The sequence below is a fragment of the Sinocyclocheilus grahami genome, unplaced genomic scaffold (assembly GCF_001515645.1).
Source record: "Sinocyclocheilus grahami isolate Dianchi unplaced genomic scaffold, SAMN03320097.WGS_v1.1 scaffold432.1, whole genome shotgun sequence".
Classification (NCBI taxonomy): domain Eukaryota; kingdom Metazoa; phylum Chordata; class Actinopteri; order Cypriniformes; family Cyprinidae; genus Sinocyclocheilus; species Sinocyclocheilus grahami.
Window position 1 is genome coordinate 131,434 of NW_015505611.1, and position 20,063 is coordinate 151,496.

General features: G+C 36.5%; 1 protein-coding gene across 1 annotated transcript in view; it reads right to left on the reverse strand.

The window, feature by feature from the left end:
• The window catches only part of LOC107551761 (potassium channel subfamily K member 9), a 49,059-nt gene extending 42,040 nt beyond the window's left edge, over positions 1–7,019 (reverse strand). The window contains exon 1 of the mRNA XM_016233485.1: positions 6,708–7,019. Within this exon, the coding sequence (XP_016088971.1) occupies positions 6,708–6,990 (283 nt within the window). The 5' untranslated portion in view covers positions 6,991–7,019. The remainder of the gene's footprint in view (positions 1–6,707) is intronic.
• Between the last annotated feature and the right edge of the window lie 13,044 nt (positions 7,020–20,063).

The following is a 20,063-nucleotide window of genomic DNA, read 5'->3' on the forward strand; positions in this document are numbered from 1 at the left end:
TATATTTTTCCTAACCCTATAAAAGCACACATCACATATTTATTAACATTAATATGAAAGTTTAATACTTCAGGTAAATGAATAATCTTAAATAAACAGTCATTCTGAACAATTATATCTGTTACTTATAAAATTACATTTTCCTAATCCTGTGCTATATTATTAAAAATAATATAATATCTAATACTTTGGTTAAATCAAAACACTGACAATGTGAACAATTATAACTATTAATCATAAAATCAATCACACAGCTGTGAATAATGCACAAGGGTGATGCTAATAATAGAAAATTATTAAACATTTCAAATGTTAAAAAGTATAAAAACATAAAAATGAATATAAAACAAATAAAAAAAATATATATATCAAATGTTAAAAAGTAAATCAAATTAAATCAATATAACGTATGTCAAATGTTAAAAGTAAATAAATATAAAATAATATATTATGAAACACATATGTTAAAAAGTCAATAAAATAAAAATAAATAATGAATAAATGTATTATGAAATACACAATGTTAAAATGTAAATAAATATAAAAATATATAGATATAAGAAATAGAATTGTGAAATGCATCACAGGTTAAAAAGTAAATAAATAAGATAAAAATGATGAAAAAATATGACTGTGATCCACAGAAATACTAAACCTCTAAACTGAGTCGCTCGCTTGAACTTCTCAATGGACAAATAAAAACACAAACTAATGTAGTTTGAAGCAAATGACATTGGATTTCGCTTTGTGCTTGTTTTGAAGAGAATTTATATGAATATCAACTGCATTCCTAAATATAACATGTACAAAATAATATAATGAAATTAATATATTAAAGATTTAAATGCAGCCCATTCTTGTCTCACAGCTTGAGTGTTTGCTCGAATGTTCTATCAGAATGGAAAGAGGCGAATTGCGTTCATGCTGAAACTTTACATTGCTAATGTACGTGTTTACGAGCCAAGCTGAGCCACCTGGTCACTTGAGGATCGAGCCAGTTCCATTTCCAAATCCAAGCTCAAGAGATCAATTCAAATACAGACCACAATTCTCCATTTCTGTGCAGGTACATTCAGCAGTGATGGACAGAATGTGCCAGCTCAATTCAATTCATTGTACTGAACTGAATCAAATTATACAGCATCCATCTAAGCCCGGTGACCCTGACATCTTACCCGCCAAATTACTGATTGTTTAGGATTTAAAAAGCAATTCAGCCAGAATTATTCTCAAATAAAGCACAATCAAAATCTCTTCAAAAAAGAGAAACAACTGATAAATCAGGAAGAATTAGCTTTAAAGGAACACTCCACTATTTTTGAAAATAGGCTCATTTTCCAACTCCCCTAGAGTTAAACAGTTGAGTTTTACCGTTTTCGAATCCATTCAGCTGATCTCCGGGTCTGGCGGTAGCACTTTTAGCTGTAGCTTAGCATAGATCATTGAATCTGATTAGACCGTTAGCATCTCGCTCAAAAATGACCAAAGAGTTTCTATATTTTTCCTATTTAAAACTAGACTCTTCTGTAGTTGCATCGTGTACTAAGACCGACGGAAAATGAAAAGCTGCGATGTTCTAGGCCGATATGGCTAGGAACTATACTCTCATTCCAGTGTAATAATCAAGGAACTTTGCTGCCGTACCATGGGTGCAGCAGGTGCAGTGATATTACGCAGCGCCTGAAAATAGGCTAACTTCCGTCAACATAAACAACGTGACCACCTGCTTGCACAGGGAGCGTGCTGGGGACTATTTTCAGGCGCTGCGTAATATCACTGCACCTGCTGCACCCATGGTACGGCAGCAAAGTTTCTTGAATATTACGCCGGAATGAGAGTATAGCGAGATGCTAACGGTCTAATCAGATTCAATGATCTATGCTAAGCTACAGCTAAAAGTGCTACCGCCAGACCCGGAGATCGGCTGAATGGATTCGAAAATGGTAAAACTCAACTGTTTAACTCTAGGGGAGTTGGTAAATGAGCCTATTTTCAAAAATAGTGGAGTGTTCCTTTAAACGTGCGTCATTTATAATTTAATATATGCTGATGTTTCTTGACACTTCCAAATAGAATTTATAAGATGGTTTGCGTAAAGTTTCAGGAATCAGTAGAGTTAACATAAAAATTAATTTTCCATAATCAGACTTGTTGTGTGAAACAGGTTATTCTGAAAGAAATGTTATTACATTTTTTTCATCAGGAACTGATTGGATGAAATCAGAAAAGTGTGTTTAATACACTCTCAGAAAAAAAAGGTAAAATAGCTGTCACTGGGGTGGTAACTTTTCAAAAGGTACACTTTTGTGTCTTATTTAACCTTAAAGGGTGCATATAAGTACCTCAAATGTACACATTTGTATCTTTGGAAAGATACCGTCCTGGTGGTCTTGCACCATCTTTTTCTGAGAGTGTAGAAATAGGGTACATTTTTTACAACATGAAGAGAGAAGTCTGATTGTCCACATAAAAACAACAATAATATCAAACTCAGTTAAACCAAATAAACCTGTCAGGCTATAAAAGCAGTTCCTAACTTTACCAGTCTTATTGTATATGGAATTAAAAACATATTTATTTATGCATATTTATTTCAGTTACAAAACCAAAATTCATCTCAAATACATAACAGGTGGTACGGAAAGTTAAGTTTGCACTTCAAACTGAACTACTAAAATACTCATCATCAGATCTAGGATGCTTTGAGCGATACTGCAGTAGTGTAAACACACACACACACACACACATATGCAGTGCACTGCAGTATTGTCGCTGTCCTGCTGAGGTGTGGCTTCACACACACACACACACACACACAATTTTCTCCTTCTCAACAATGCGATGATACACACAGATGAGATCATGAGGATGTCTAGAGCCAGTCATTCTGATGTTTTTGCACCATCATCCAAAAAAAGATTTCATTTAAATCACAAGAAAGAAAGAAAAATTATATTAAGCATAATTAAATATAATTACATTATATTTTTAAATCATCCAATACTAGTAAAACCATGCTATGCTTTGAAATAAATCAAAGTACTGAATGATTAGCATATCCATACACCATGGTATTTATAGTATAGTATATGGCCAAACAGCACTGAATTACAATGGTAAAGCAGGAAAGAAAGCTGTATGAAGTCACATGAGCACATTAGTGATGCATTAGTAAAAAATGTAATCAAAACCAATAGCTATATTCCAATGGTTTGCAAATGATCGGCAAATGACCAGCAATTACAAGCACAAAGCAACAGACAGTTTATTCAGTCCACAACGCTGTGTGCTCACCTGCATGTGCGTGTGTGGTTCTCGTGATCATACTGTATACAAACGCACACAGCAGAACATTAGTGTCCTTTTACAGAACGGGATGCTTATTCATTATACACAAGAGCTGCTGTTCACACACCACTAAAACACCGTCAACACACTGAGTACCAACAGTCACGTACATTCTGTACAGTAGACCTGCTGTGTGGACACGCAACATGCACTGCTGAGCATATCAAATATGATTTTTTTTAAAAACTGAACTCGTACTTTTTAAAGATGGAAATCTATTCGTTTATTTTTTTATTAACTTTTGTCTACAATTTCACAGTAAACATGGGGTGATTTTTGAATCTTTTGACTAGATGTCATTTTAAATGTATGTAAAAATAAATATCAAAATAAAATATCAAATGTTAAAAAGTAAATAAACATAATGAAACAAATGAATGTAAAATAAATACACGCATACATAAATCAATACAAACTGTTATGAAATATGTGACCCTGGAGCACAAAACCAGAAAAAGTCGCTGGGGTATATTTGTAGCAATAGCCAAAAAAACATTGTATAGGTCAAAATTATCGATTTTTCTTTTATGCCAAAAATCATTAGGATATTAAGTGACGTGACATGACGTGACATGTGGCCAAGTAGGGTGACCCATACTCGGAATTAGTGCTTTGCATTTACCCATCCTAAGTGCACACACACAGCAGTGAACACACACAAACCATGAACACACACCTGGAGCAGTGGGCAGCCATTTATGCTGCGGTGCCCGGGGAGCAGTGCCTTGCTCAAGGGCACCTCAGTCGTGGTATTGAAGGTGGGAGAGAGCGCTGTACATTCACTCCCCCCACCTACAATCCCTGCCGGTACAAGACCCGAACCCACAACCTTTGGGTTATGAGTCCGACTCTCTAACCATTAGGCCACGACTTCCCCAAAAGTAAAGATCATGTTCCATGAAAATATTTAGTAAATTCCGTACCTTTAAATATATCAAAACTTAATTTTTGATTAGTAATATGCATTGCTAAGAACTTCATTTGGACAACTTTAAAGGCGATTTTCTCAATATTTAGATTTTTTTGCACCCTCAGATTCCAGATTTTCAAATAGTTGCATCTCAGCCAAATATTGTTTTATCCTAACAAACCATACATCAATGGAAAGCTTATTTATTCAGCTTTCATAAGAAAGCTGGTTTTGTGGTCCAGGGTCACATATACCAAATGTTAAAAGGTAAATAAAAGAAAATAAATATAACACTAATCAAGTAAAAATAAAGGAATTCACTATGAGGTATTTTTTTTTCATTTTGTTGGAATTTCTGACCTTGTGTATTATTTTTTATCATGTTATTTTTTGGGTGCTGTACTAATTTTATCATGACAAATGTACTATTTATTAAGAAATATTTCCGTTTTTTTCTTCATTTTTCAATTAAACCATATTTCTTCAGAATATTGCTTTAATTGGTAACTAATTGTGTCCTCAGTATTACTTCCCGACTACAGTATGTTAATCCCTCAAACCAGCAAATGCCTGATGACATCATCCTCCAGGAAATGGGAAGTGACATCATCATGGAATAGTGATGAATTTGAGGAATTCTGTGATGTTTTATGCTCTTCACTGATTTCTCACTCCATCCTGTTTGATAAAATGACAGAAAATTGTATAATTTCAAAACGGTGAATAACACAAGTAATCAAAACCCTCTTCAGTTATGCCCAGCTTTCTTTCCATTACGTAAATCGTCAGATTAAAATTTGCATAGTTGACCAGAGCACAAATATCAGTCTGGTTTACCCTTTTCTTTGAACAGAAAATAATTTGAAAGGTGCTACATAACAGGAATGAAGCAGCAGTAAAATGAGTGTGTATTCAAAGCGAGGAGCGTTAGCCATTCAAAAGCAAGGCCTGTAAAAGACCAGCACTGATTATAAAAGCAACATGTTCAACCTGTGAAAGGAAACCAGCACCTGAACGTATGCAGAAGAAATAGAGAGAGAGATAATTTGGTGCTGCAGAGTTGCATTTCTAAACTAGATTTGCATTTCCTGAAGGAAATGGAATTCTTGCAAAGCAGCACAGAAATAGTGCTGAAGTTTTTGGCGTGTTTCAGTTATAGTGTTTGGTTCTAAATGAAATGCTGCTTTGCTGTCGTCATGACACTTAGCATCATCTTTGCATCGGCTATAGATGCTTCAAGAGACGCAATAAAGACCAATCAATATGCAAATACATCTAGACTTAGATGGCCTGAATCTACATGGAGTCTGAACACTGAGCATTAATTGCACACGTTTAATACTTAAGACAAAGGCTTTAGAAACCAAAACCAAAATGTCTGAGGAATATCAATGCAGTGCTGCAATAATAATGTGCAGGATCAGTGAGGGGCGACCCAGCTGTAGCTGCAGCCGGCACCTGTTGCATCAGGATTGATTTTACAGCGCTTCTACTGATCCATTAATGACACTGAATGATGATGCATTGAGAAATGAACTCAATCAGTGATACAATACTGCAACACGCAAAACTCTGGCCTTCATCTGACCTCAGCGCGTGTGTTTGTGCGCCAGAGAGATTACTGAGCCTCTCCAGCACGTCTCATGTCCTCATATGAACTGTCACGATGCCTGATCATAAAGACGCATTATGAATGTTTTATGTCATGCGGTGCTCGATCACGCTGACTCTTGTTTCGGTGAGCTGTTCTTTCAGCACCACGGCACAAGGCTGAACTACAAACTTCACTACAGTCCACACTATTACATATGCTGCCTGTGAATATAGATAATCATGCCATATTGACAAACGTTTTATCTCGTAATAAAAAACAATAAAGTAATTAGTATTCCCATATCTCTTTAAAGAACATTATGCAATGCTTCAGCAGCTCGTGCACATTAAAATCTCAATATGAAAACACATTAAGAAAATCAAAAAGACATTAAAGTACAGTTTAATGTCATTTCAAGCTATTTTAATATATATATATAGTCAACTGCAATTTTGTCAAACAGCTCAGTCACGATTTCAACACTTAGGTTAGAAATGTGTTTCAATGCAAATAATCGCATTAGAACTAATACATTACTTGCTTGACTAGTTATTTATTTAGTTTTTGTGATTTCTGAAATTACGCAACAAATGACACACCTGTGGTGTGATAATAACAGTGATTTCCTGCGCATTCAGAGTCCTGCACTAATAACGTCCCTTCATCTTGCCAGACAGACCACAGTCTGGACTTTTCCTCGCGCTGAAACGATTAATCAGGTACCCCACGCGACGTCCAGCATCACACCATACGAAGTGCAAAAAAAGCTGTCTAATAAACCACACGTTTATATCCAAACGAGACTCTTTTCGCCACCTCGCGTGAAAGACACGCGGAGAAGCAGCCGAAACTCACCTATAGTGGTTATGACAGTGATGGCAAAGTAAAAGGACCCTGCAAATTTCCACTGGACCCCTGCTCTGTGCGGCTCGGCCTCCATGATGATGGTCTCCAGCTTTTTATAGTCATCCTCACTGATGTTGTACTTGCCCTGGAGGCGCTTCTCCTCAGCCTCCAGCTGCTCCTTCTCCCGCATCTCGAAGTCCGACTCGAGCGCGTCAAACACCGCGGCCCCGACCAGCAGATAGGTGAACGTGCAGACGATCAGGGACAGCGTCCGCACGTTCTGCCTCTTCATGGCCACCAGGAACCGGCGGCTGAGGGGTTCATGTCCCCTCTTATCCCCCGGGAAGGCGCAGCAGCAGTCTGGAAAGGGTGGATAGGGGCAGTGCTGCTGTTGCTGCTGCTGCGTCTTCGGACACCGGTTGCGGTTGTAACAGGTCCCTTGGTCGTGGTCCTGGCTGGTGGAGAGACACAGCAGACTGCTGGAGCGCCGGAACCACAAGCCCTGCAGCCGCGAAACTCTGCGCAAAACCTGCCCGAACCACAGTAAAGTCCTCCCGGCGCGCAGTGCCATCAACTAGCGCGCTCCCCGCGTGATCCCCAAAGAGCTTCTGAACTGGAGAAAGCGCCAGAAGCCACTGGGATTCATGCTCGAGTGACAATTACGCACCTGTTAAATTTCCTTCTCCGCTGCGGTTAAACAAACTCATCGTCGTGGCCATCAGGTATCCAAACTGCCCCGAACATCTTCCAGAAAAAGTTTCCCCGACCTGTTCATCTGAGGATCATCTTCAGCTGTTCTCACTCCGCCGGTGCGTGAGTAATGCCGGTGGTACCGGAGGAGGACCCGTGAACACGCAGCAACATCATCTGATGAGCGGCGGAGACGCGCAGCGCACGACTGATGCGCCAAACGTGATCCAACCCAGGAGAAACTCACTTATTCCCGTGGTTTTGCCGAAACGCTGAGCTTGATGATCCTATGAACAACAGGTCCGAGCGCGAACGTGCCCATCTGTTTCCCCGGTAACGCGTGAATGGACGGATGGATGGATGGGCTCGACTCTCAATTCGCTCCGCTCCGGTAAAGCTGCACTGTCACGGTATGCCACCGCAAGTGTCCGCTGGCAGACTTCGGTGTGTGTGCCACCCTGAGAAAAAAAAACGCACGCGCATCACCAAAGCGCACACACAGATGGATATACTCCACACTAAACGCGTGTGCGTTACGATCTCAGCTTGAAATAATTTACGCAATTTGCACCTTCTCAACAGGTGACCTAGGAAAAAGAGGGAAATCGGGTAAAACTGACTATTTTTAACATAAATCATAGAGAGCAGCTGTTCGTTAAGTCCAGTCTAATCTATTATTTTATGTTGAAAATGTGCATCAAAACACTTTTTTAAACCCAAGAGCTATTTAAATCTCAGAAATCCCTAACCATGTTAATGGACAGTGAAAACCATCGACGATAGCAAAAATGCTTTTTTATTACATTTATTTTTATTTTTTAATATATAACGTGGCATTACGAGAAACATATTATGGCAGCATAATACATACTGATAGAAATCGAGCAATAATTATACACACACGTATATATATAAATACTCGCTTTGATATTATTCCTGTTTGAACCTTGTACAGTATGTTACGCATGAGAGAATGTACCAAGCAGCCATGTGGGCAAATATTAGTTCACCACAGGAGCCAGTAAAATATGATCATTTTTATCAGTGAACATTTCTAACACGATTAGAGGGGGGGGAAGAAACAGTTAATTTAACACACATTAAACACTATGTCTGGGGAATGTTGTTACACTGTATGGGGTACAGAGAACTCAATGAAACCTGTCATTAAACAGCCTATTATAGGCTTTAAAGCTAAATTTAAACAGAAATTCTGAAACACAATTTCTGTAACAGTATACATGTTAAAAGTACTCAAATCAACAAACATTGCCGTCAATAAATTGTGAAAAATTCCATGTGACAACTTGCCCCGATTAGACATTGTCCTGAGAATACAGTTGAACTTTTAGGTTACATTTTATCTTCATAATATAGTTAACTCTTGTCTGAATGTATGCTGCTTTGGTCTCCTCTATACAAAACAGGACCTGCGTCTGAATAAAATGATCAGATAAACTGATGTAGACATCTGGACATTAAAAACGATGGGTTAATCAAAAATTGTGTGAAATGGACTGTTGTGCCAGTGTAAAAAATGCATTTGGACCTTCTGAAAAGAGTTCAGTTTTCCAGAGCGTCCGTCTGTGAGGATCCTGTGACTAAAATAACTGTAGTGAGCTGGACACCAAAAGAGTATTTTGGTTGGTAAATGTAGGTCCTGTCCCAATATTTCTGCAGTCTCTTGGTGTAAGTGGAGGTTATGACGATATAAAGAGCAAAGATAATTTAGATAATACTTCTCTAATATATAAACTCACTCTCAACATCTAAAGATATTTAATAACAAAACAAAGACAGAAAGAATCAAAAGTTTGTAAGTACACACACTGTTGTAAATGCCTAGCTTTAGCCTTTAAAGGAATAATAGTTCATCAAAAGTGAAGCATTTGTGATCATTTACTCACCACCTTCATTTTTCTGTAGAACACAAGGATTGTTTTGCACAATGTTAAGACCACATTACCATCAAGCAAGCCATAAAACACCATAAAAATATATGACTGGTATAGTACATTTTGTCTTTAGAATAACGTTTTGTGAGAAACAGGCCAAAATTTAAGTCTTTATTCATTGAGAAACCCCTCAACCAGCTTTCAACATCAAAAAATGTCATGCTGCATTCAAGAACCAGTGAAGTGTGTGCAGTTTCTTCTCCTTCTCCACCTTATTTTTAATATAAGAGCAGGTGCGGCCATTTGTACCTTGAATGATAGAGACTTCCGGTGTTATCCGCTTCCAGTTATTTTAGCTGTACAAAAACAGTCCATTATACTGCATGATGATATTGCAAATTGGTATTTGTTTTCATATTATTTTAATATAATATCAATGGTTTGTAGGGCAAAATGTTCTACCATACTGCACTTTGTTTTTCTTCTACTTACTTACCTATCCATATTATTTTTCCCGTAAGAGCGGGCCGGCCATTTGTACTTTTTATGGGTCTGGGCAATTTCATTTTTAGCTGTACAAAACAGCTTGATATTGCAGTTTGGTGTGTCTTACCATGTTATTTTTAATGTACTATCTTAACTATGAACACACTGGTTTGTGGTGCAAACAGTTTTAGCATTTAGACTACTGCACGTTGTTATTCTTCTCCTTATTTACCTATATAGCGGCTAATGAACCGGAAGTCTCGCCCATAAGATTACTTTCACGTTGAAGAATAAGGTGGATGCACTAAGGAATTGGAAGTCTCGTGCATTTACAGAAGATTACGTCCGCTTGCAAATTAAGGTGGATGAGGAACAGATTCAGTCAGTGCTGCTGTAGGAAAACAATCATGCAACTCAGGCCGAATAAATGATGACATCTTCATTTTTGGTGAACTATCCCTTTAATCCATCTCTGTGAAACTATCCTCTGCACTACATCCCACATCGTGAGGTTTAGTTTCATTTTCTCACATTTCAAAACCCCCCACAACAGCCCCCCACACAGACATACACATATAAAAGGATAGTTCTAGATGTGTGAAGGGAGATGACTGCTTAATGAAGAACGGACTTCAGAGGAAAGCGCTGTAGGTCAGAGAACACCTGTGAAATATGATTTCATACACAAGCTCACGTGTGGAAGTCAGTCTTGGGGAAGCTCTGTATCTCACGAAAAAAGTTGTTAACAACACTATAAGTTACAAGGGCGTATATTTGATTTTGGCATTGACATAACGGCAGTCGGCAGACATTTATTGTTTGATGAAAATTATTGCTTGGGACAATTTAGTAGGCCTAGCTAGTTGCTAAATGTAGGGACATGTCATAATGTTCCTATAAATTCTGCTACCCCCTTGAAAATCATAGGCTAAGTCTGACTTTGGAAACTGTAGTTCTGTCCTTAAATATGAAGAGGTCAAGCAACAGATTAATAAGTTAATCCATATTTCACAAAAAGCTTGGACGTAATTATATTGAAGTGTTAAGTTGCGTTTTTTGTCACCAAAAATGTCAGTCAGATTTTTAAAATGTTCATCATCCTATCAAAAGATTCACGAACCTGCTCCGGAGTTCCGAAAAGAATCCTGGTTTCCACAAAAATATTAAGGAGCACAACTGTTTTCAACATTGATAATAGTAATACAAATGTGTTTTGAACGGCAAGTTAGCATATTAGAATGATTTTCGAAAGGATCGTGTGACACAGTAAAGATTCTGAAAATTCAGCTTTACCCTCACAGGAATAAATTACTTTTTAAAATAAATGAAAACAGGAAAGAGTTATTTAAAATGTTAATATTCCACAATATTACTGTAATATTAATCAAAATAAAAGCAGCCTTGGTGAGCGCAAGAGCTCTTTCAAAACCTTACTGACCCCAAACTGTAAAATGATTTGTAGGAACTTTGTGAGTAATGATTCGTATGAATTGGTGAATCAACCAGTGAACCAGTTCATTTCGAATGAGCCATTTGAATGAAGCAAATCACTGGAATACTGTCCAAACCAAAAAAATTGCTTCAATGAACCAGAGTTTCCAATAGTCTAATACAGATGTCTGTTTCTGAGAGCATGTCTCACTTTACCCACCTGTAAGGCTTTGTGTGCAATACAACATTAAAACCAGCACTTTAGTTTTCTTGTTACAGGACAAGACTGAAACTTTGATTGCAGTTACTCCCCAACTCGTAACCAAAGTTCAGATCCATTTCTGTCTTTTCTCTTGTTTGCAGCTTTGCACATTAATTTATAAAACCCTCTCATGTGTAAGCGCAACCTTTTCTCTGAGATTGTTCTTTGCCTAATCTCATACTGATCCATCTTTGGTTTTATCTTTTGACCTTTTTGTCTCTTCACACCTGTGCTGGCACATATAATGAAGGGCGTGGCTGAGAGAGAGAGAGATAGAGAGAGAGAGAGAGAGAGAGAGAGAGATTAGGTAAATCTCTGAGCTCAGATGCTGGAAACATGGAAATTAATTGAACTCCTGGTTCCTTGGAGCTCATTTGCATGCAGGAAGCAATGGGTCAAATCCCTCAAGTAAAGAGAGGTTCATTTAATCCAGAAAATAAATAAATAATATAAAAAGCAATGCTTTGTCTTTTAGTTTAAAGCATTCATTCCCTTTTCTCTTTTGTTAGCAGAGCCAAAGGATGGATACACTCTCCCGGTCTTCCATGAACGGCAAGAGAAATGTAATCAAAATGAAGCTAATATTTGGCTCTATTAAAAGAAAATAATTCTCGCTCTTCTCTCAGTTTGAAAAAGCCCTCAAAATATGTTGCTTTTATGCTTTATTATTAACAATAATTCATTGCACAAACACACTGTGGTCGTCACAAACTTGTTAATTATTCCATAAAAATGGGATATTTGAGGTGAAAAGGAACTTTTAGTATTTTCTGTGCTAATAAAGAGCTTAGAGCTTGTACTGAACCCGTAATATTAAGTGACGTGTTTAAGGGACAAACTCTTACAAACCTAAATGCTTTGGGAACAGTGAGCTAAATATAAATGAACTATATATAGACTTTAAACCCTATTCTGTAATGCAATATTAGAGCCACTTCAGCTAAAAGACCCTCAATTCACTGTCAAGAGTTCAGTAAGTGAACAGCTCAATATCCCAACGCTAACACAACACCACAGATCAATACACCGCTCTCTTTGCAGGTAATATTGTAAAGTTATTCATGAGCAGTGCTATTTCGAGCAATTGCGCTTCATTTGTCTGGATTTGTCTTCATTTTCTCTCTACGTTGGCATGTTGAGGCATTCTTGACCATATTTACTGTCAACCAATTTTTCTAGCAATATCTGGTACAAATCAAATCTTGCTTCATTCTTGTAAATAGCAAACAACACTGTTTTACACACACAATCTGAAATGTATGTGACGACGATTAATGAAAATGTATGATTCTTGATATCAATTTCAGTGCCACAGCAAAAACGAATATGCTAATTAACAGTTATGTTTTAAAAAATAAATAGATGTTATTCTTTAACAAATTCAAGAAAAAACAGCATGTCGCCTTTAGGCATTTTCCAATTAGGTAAACATCGCTTCAGGTTTTTCAAAGAAGTATTAATGTAAACAGTGACGTATAAAGAACAAAGAAAATTGAAAAGCAGCAAGTGATTTTTTCCCCCATTTTTGAACTCTGATTATTTTTAACAACATAATAAACAGTAGTAGGTGTATCAGGCTACATTCACACTGCAATATTTAATGCAGAGCTCCAGTATTTACACATTTGTCATGCATGTTTATATTCTCTCCAGACTGGCTGTGTTAAAGACATTTACACCAAGAAGCGTAAAGGAATAGTTGACCCAAAAATGAATATTTGCTTAAAATATACTCACCCTCAGGCCATCCAAGATGAGTTTTTTCATCTGAACATATTACATTACATCACTTGCTCAACAATGGATCCACTGCAGTGAATGGGTGCCGTCAGAATGAGAGTCCAAACAGCTGATAAAAACATCACAATAATCCACCTGACTCCAGTCCATCAGTTAACAACGTGTGAAGTGAAAAGCTGTGTGTTCGTAAGAAACAAACGGTTTTTAACTCAAATCATTGCTTTCAGTCCTCTGTCCATAATATAGTTTTCTCCAGTGAAAAAGATGCCAAAACAAGCCAAAACAGCCCAACAGAACAACAGCAGATGGATTGGAGGAAGTGTTATTATGGACTTGTATGGATAATTCTGTTGTTTTTATCAGCTGTTTGGACTCTCATTCTGACGGCACCCATTCACTGCAGAGGATTCATTGGTGAGCAAGTGATGTAACTTTTCCAAATCTGTTCCCATGAAGAAACAAACCCATCTATGTCATGGATGACCTGAGGGTGAGTACAATCAAATCGGACAATGTTATATCTGTCAAGAATTCATGTGTAATTTGCATTCATGCCTTTGGCAGACATTTTTATCCAAGGCGAATTACATTGCCTTCAAGGTATACATTTGAGCAGTTCATGCATTCCTTAGGAATTGAACCCATGACACTGGGCGTCGCAAACGGCACTGTTGCTTTTAGCTTGATTATTTATTTTATAAAGCTGCTATGGAACAATATGTGTTGTGAAATGTGCTCTACAAACAACTTACGGGAATTGAAAATATGAGATCTGTGCATTAGGTCACTGAGTCACTGAAGTTTTGAAGGCTGCGCGGTTCAAAAAAAATAACCAATAAAAGAAGGCGGCTATATCTGGTGGCACAGTCAAGAATTTTCAAGCGGTTGACAAGTGAGCACAGACAAAACAATTATATCACAGGAAAAGTTGTTCTAGTCCGTGATTTCCTTTCATCTCATAAATTAGCTTCTCATTATCCGCTTCCCTCTGGGGAGAGAGAGAACGAGAGAGTGAGACAGACAGAATACTAGAACAAAACAATACTGCTGTCATTTTCCACGACACAGGGACTTCACAGGGCTGCTCTTCTGTGTTCTCTTCACTGGATCTCATTTCAGTGTTCACACACAGATCCTACAGTAGAAACACAGTGAGATGCATTGATTTGATTCATCTGGCAGACATAAGCAGAAGCTGATCACTAAATTATTCAGACCATCTCCAACCAAAACTATTGAAAGAACTTCTGGGCCCTGCAAAAACACACACAAAAACATATAAAGGGCCATATGAAGTAGTAGTAGAGACCCCTGAGATCACAGTAGAATACGAATGTGATGTGAATTCAAGTGCTGCTCCTCCTTAACATCAACATTCTTTGTGAAGGCCACACTAACAGAATTATCAGTTGAAAAAAAAAAAGATCAGAATCTTGAAATGAAATTGCTGAACAATGTACAGTAGATTTATAAATTGAATTGCTAAATAATTACTTTTCCCACCAAATTAATTGATCTGTAATTGAAAAACACTAACGCTTGGTTATGGAGACATAGTACAGAACAAAGAAAAAATAAACTATAAATTGCAATTCTTTCGAATTTTCTATTCACCAAATAATCCTAAAAAATTAAATACGAGAAAGCGGTTTTCAACATTGATAACAATAATAAATGTTTCCTATGCAATAAATCAGAATGATTTCTGAAGGATCATGCGACACTGAAGACTGGAGTAATGATGCTGAAAACTCAGCTTTGCATCAAAACAATAAATTAAATGTAAAATATATTTAAATAGAAAATAGTTATTTTAAATTGTAATAATAGCTCACATTATTACTGCTTTACTGTATTTTTGATCAAATAAATGCAGGTGAGCATAAGAGACTTCTTTCAAAGACATTAAACCATCTGATATTATTTATATTATATTCATAATACTGAGCAAAATATTTATTAAAAATTAAATATCAAAAAAATATATACATAATAATATATGCATTATTAATACACTGTAAAGAATATGATCAGTAAGTCATGGTAATGTATGCTTTTAAATAATTTTTTCTCATCAAAATAAGGTGAGCAATTCTAACTTTTTATAAGTTATATGAAATTCAGCTTGATTTTTGTAATTTAAGATTAAATGACTTGTACAACCAGCAAGATTTTACTTAGAAATTTAAGGCAGCAACTGAACTTAAGTTTTTGAATTGAAATACGTCGATTTTTTTTTTTACAGTGTATTAGTATTATTATTTAAAGTATTTATTTCTACAAATATTTCACTGCACAAACTGCCACGTTCATATTTGTTGCATGTGGACCCATAATAAATGTAGCGTATGGGTCATATTATCATGTTTTGTGAGAATAAGATGATGTCAAGCAAACCTTCCATCCTGGGATGCACCAAGGTGCTTGGCCTAAATATATATTTATATATATAGATATATATTACGCTATTTTTTTGGGTCATGACGCAACAGCTGAGAGCCCTGGTTCAGCACATCCAGCCAGAGTGAGAGTGAGTGAGAGTCAGAGAGATGTGACTGTGGCTCTGCAGCGCCTGAAGGATGCTGTCTGCTGACTGATAAGACTCCCGCTCATTCACAGGTGGTTGTCAAGGAGACGGAGAGGCACAGAGAGGCCACTCAGACAAACCAGAGCCGCCAAAGATCAGGATCAGACTCCACAGACACACACAAATGCCTCTCAGCTCTAGCTGCTGAGTCTCTGTCTCCCACAATGCACTGCTGTTTGCACACCGTGGCTAAGAGAAGGAGCTGAATGGGGAAAACGGACATTAGCATATGTACGCTCAACCATTCAGTGTCTCTTCTGGAGTGGCTGAATCAGCAAGAATAACTTGAGCGGCCTCTGGCTCTCCTTCCATGCACTGTGAGAGCACTCCAGCAGCTGACGCTCACCGCCGAGTGAGAGTGTACTTAATCCACACAAGTGTGCACTTACAACTGCACAGTTCAGCTTTAGGTTGCAGTAGAGCGGGAGAAAGCGCTCTGTGTTGTCATATGTTATCGTCCTTATATAGCTTGAGCATCAGACGGCTTGTGCACAGACTGCGCTACATTGTACTACATTGCAAAAGTTTGTGAAGTTAACTGAATCAATTAGTAGCAAATAAACAAGATATCAACTTTATATTCCACTTTGTTTATGAAGTGATCAGATTTTTAAAAAAAAATTCCAAAGAGTTGATAAAAACATCACAATAATCCTGAAGTAATCCACACAAATCCAGTCCATCAATTAACGTCTTGTGAAGTGAAAGACTTTTTTAACTTCAAACTGTTGCTTCCAGCTAATATCGCTTTCTCTGGTGAAAAAGAGAAATATGCACAGATCAAGCACTGTGTACAAGCAAAAACAGTCATAAACTGATATGCTGCTGGATTTTGATGAGAAGAAAACAGAGGATGGACTATTTTATTGGAAGAAGAGTTATTATGGACTCATGTGGATTATTGTGATGTTTTTATCAGCTGTTTGGACTCTCATTCTGACGGCACCCATTCACTGCAAAGGATCCATTGGTGAGCAAGTGATGCAATGATGAATTTCTCCGAATCTGTTCTGATGAAGAAACAAACTCATCTACATCTTGGATAGCTTGAGAGAGCACACTTTCAGAACATTTTCATTTTTTGGTGAACTATTCCTTCAAGGCGAGACATTACATGTGAATCGGGTACAATCTTTACTAATAGATATCAACACACTTCCCCCCCCGTTGATGAATCACAATACATTAAGACAATGCTTTATATTACAAGTTTTCACATTTTTGCACTACAAGAAATGATGCATTATGCAATTAAATATGCATATGATTTCCGGGACGGAAATTCAAACATTGCATAAAGCCAGGCTCAAATTTCTTGTTTCATTTTGTTGGCATATTAGTGTTCAAGCTTTTTCTCAGAATGGATTTTGGATCTCTTTTTATCACTGCATAAATCAGAAAATACTAATTTGCCATATTTTTTAGGAATAAAATGCAACACAAATCAGAATCAGAAAAACGTTCAGAATATAGACGGGAATAAAACTTAAAGTTTGATTCATGGAAGTGCTACTGAAGTGGAGATTTATGGTTTAGTGTATTAGTAAAAACTTATTTTGAGAACTAATTTTTGTACTGTAATTAAAATCTACAGACGCAAGTAGATAAAGTGTAATAAAACACTAAAATGTACAATGTTTTTTTTTCTAATACTATGAAAGAAGACCTGTTTTAGAAGCAAAACCGATGTGAAAAACCATGCTTTTGTCTGTAATTTCTTGCTTTAACTACCTGAAACACCTAAAAACTGATGTTTATGGTGGATTTTTACAATGATGTACAGAAATGCATACAAGCACATGAACACAAATGATTGTATTTAAGCTTGATTTACGTGTTGCATTCAGAATTGCCAATAACTGTGCTATAGCTGACATTAGCATAAATCCATCTCTTCTATGGTCATTTTCAAGTTTAAATATATGCAAATTACCTAAGACTGAGTTCAAGGTCAAACGGATTTAGATTTAGGAGGAACGGTACGACAGCATTAGTAGAGGTTCATCCCCTAGAAACAGTATTCTGCATTTTCATTGTATTTCGTGTGTGTGTGTGTTTGATGAAGCCCCTGGATTTTTCCATCCTGTGGCGACAGAGCAGATCAAAGTGAACGTCAGGAAACCTGTGCTGAGATAATCTCATTCATGACGGAACATGAAGGAAACACACACACAAATGGACATCAAGGACACACACACACGCACGCACACATGCACACACACACACACAGAGTCATAATTGAAGTTGTGAGGTCTGGGCCGTAAAAACAGTATTCTGAGTTTGTTGGGTTCATCATTCAGAGCTCGTGTGTGTTTAAGCATCTCGGCTCATTAACTCATGCTAATTGAGATAAATATGAAAAGTTTAAAGTGTCATTAAAATGATTCATTTCTCTTCGATCACTGCTGATCGTCTTGAGCAGCTGTCTGAACATTTGGACGTTTTAAACAAGCAAAGGTAAAGGTCTGTAAAAAATATAAAACCTTATTTTTCTATTTAGTATTCATTAATAATTAAAATTAATTTATGTAATTAAAAAGAAAGTCCTTAACAGTCTTTCCTCGTACAAAGACAATTGTATCAAATTATACAACATATTAAATAAACTTAACTTAATTTCACACTGGTGAAGAAAAAAATTAAAACTAAATTATGAGGATTATTGATTGTAGATACTGCATTTAATTTTAGATGCCTGTAGAATTCACTATTTATTTTTCACATTTACATTTGAAACTAATATCAGTGTCTACAATCAATAATTTAGCTAAATTCGCTACATAAATTTAATTTACAATTTAATTATTGCTAAATACTTAATTGTCTCTATCTAATAAATGACCTATTATTTACTGTAATTCATACACTGCAGAAGTTTCTGCTCCAAAAGCAGCTTCTCGGTTAATGGTGGTTTATATTATTTTCAAAATATACTGTAAACTATTCAATTGACTCCAGTTTTTCATGACAATGTAACCAAAAACTAAACTTTTTAAAATCTGATTTTGTTAGGCAATCTAGTTATTGATCCTTTCCTTCTGTAACCTAAATATTATACAAAAACGGCCCCTGTATTATTATCTGAACTTCTACATCAATCATTTTAAAAGCAAATGACCTTCTGTTAATGACTCTGTGATTTAGAGACACAATTTGGTCAGATGGTCTTTGAGACAATCTCAGCGCTGGAATCCCTGAGAGGACGTTTAATGCTACTTGAATTACTGCAACTGCAATCACTTACCATTACAGCACATAATGTAGACCATTTCAGCCGCCTCTTGCATTATCATCGCTGGACCACATCACAATAAAAGCATTAATATCACATTTCAAGCAATCATTGGATGCTAGAAAGCTCACCTCAGAAAAATGACCTCAGTTCAATATGAGGTGAAAACCAGCACATATGTATAACCTGTTGTGCTCAAGTTCAGTCTGGGTGTTTTTTGCATTTTAGACCTGAAGCACATTTTATGAAACGAATTCTAAAAGTCCTGAAAAACTCTATTTTGATTATATTTTGAGTTTTTAATTATTATTTCAACAAGTCAAGTGAAGTCAACATACCAGTCTCTAGCTTAGATTCATAGATAGATTAAAATCATCAGCTGAATGGACATCAGATTCATGAGCAAACACATTCAAGAGACTAGACCGGTTTCACAATTACAAACTATATCAAAGTCATGGTTCCCGCACACGGTCACAAATCCATTTATGCACCAACCCCCCAAAAAACTGATCTAAATGTTCTAAAAGCTGCTTGATACAATACTACATGAAAATATCGTGACAGATGAAACTGATATTTGCATGCACTATTAAGGCAAACCCCTACAAACCTGCTGAGAATATATTTAGATCATATTTCAGCCCAAAATCAAAAGAAGGAAAATGTTTTTATTAAAAAGTCTGTTTTTATCCAGTAGGATTTCTAGAATTGTGAATTATTCTTATAACAATTAGGAACATGTCCCTTCCTACTGTATATATATACATACATAATATATATATACATTTATATTATATTATCTAAATTAATCTGTTGACTGTTTAATGTTGATTATGTTATAAAAATCTGTAATCAAATTATTGTTGTATATATTATTGCAATATAACAAAAATATTGAAGGATTGCAAACTTAAGGCAAAAATGTTTTTAAAAATGCCATTAAAATAATATCACAATGCAAAAAATTGATGGTTAAAAACAGGCTTCAACCAAATATAATTTCCTGTGTTTTTTTTGGGGGGGGGGGGGGGGGGGATGA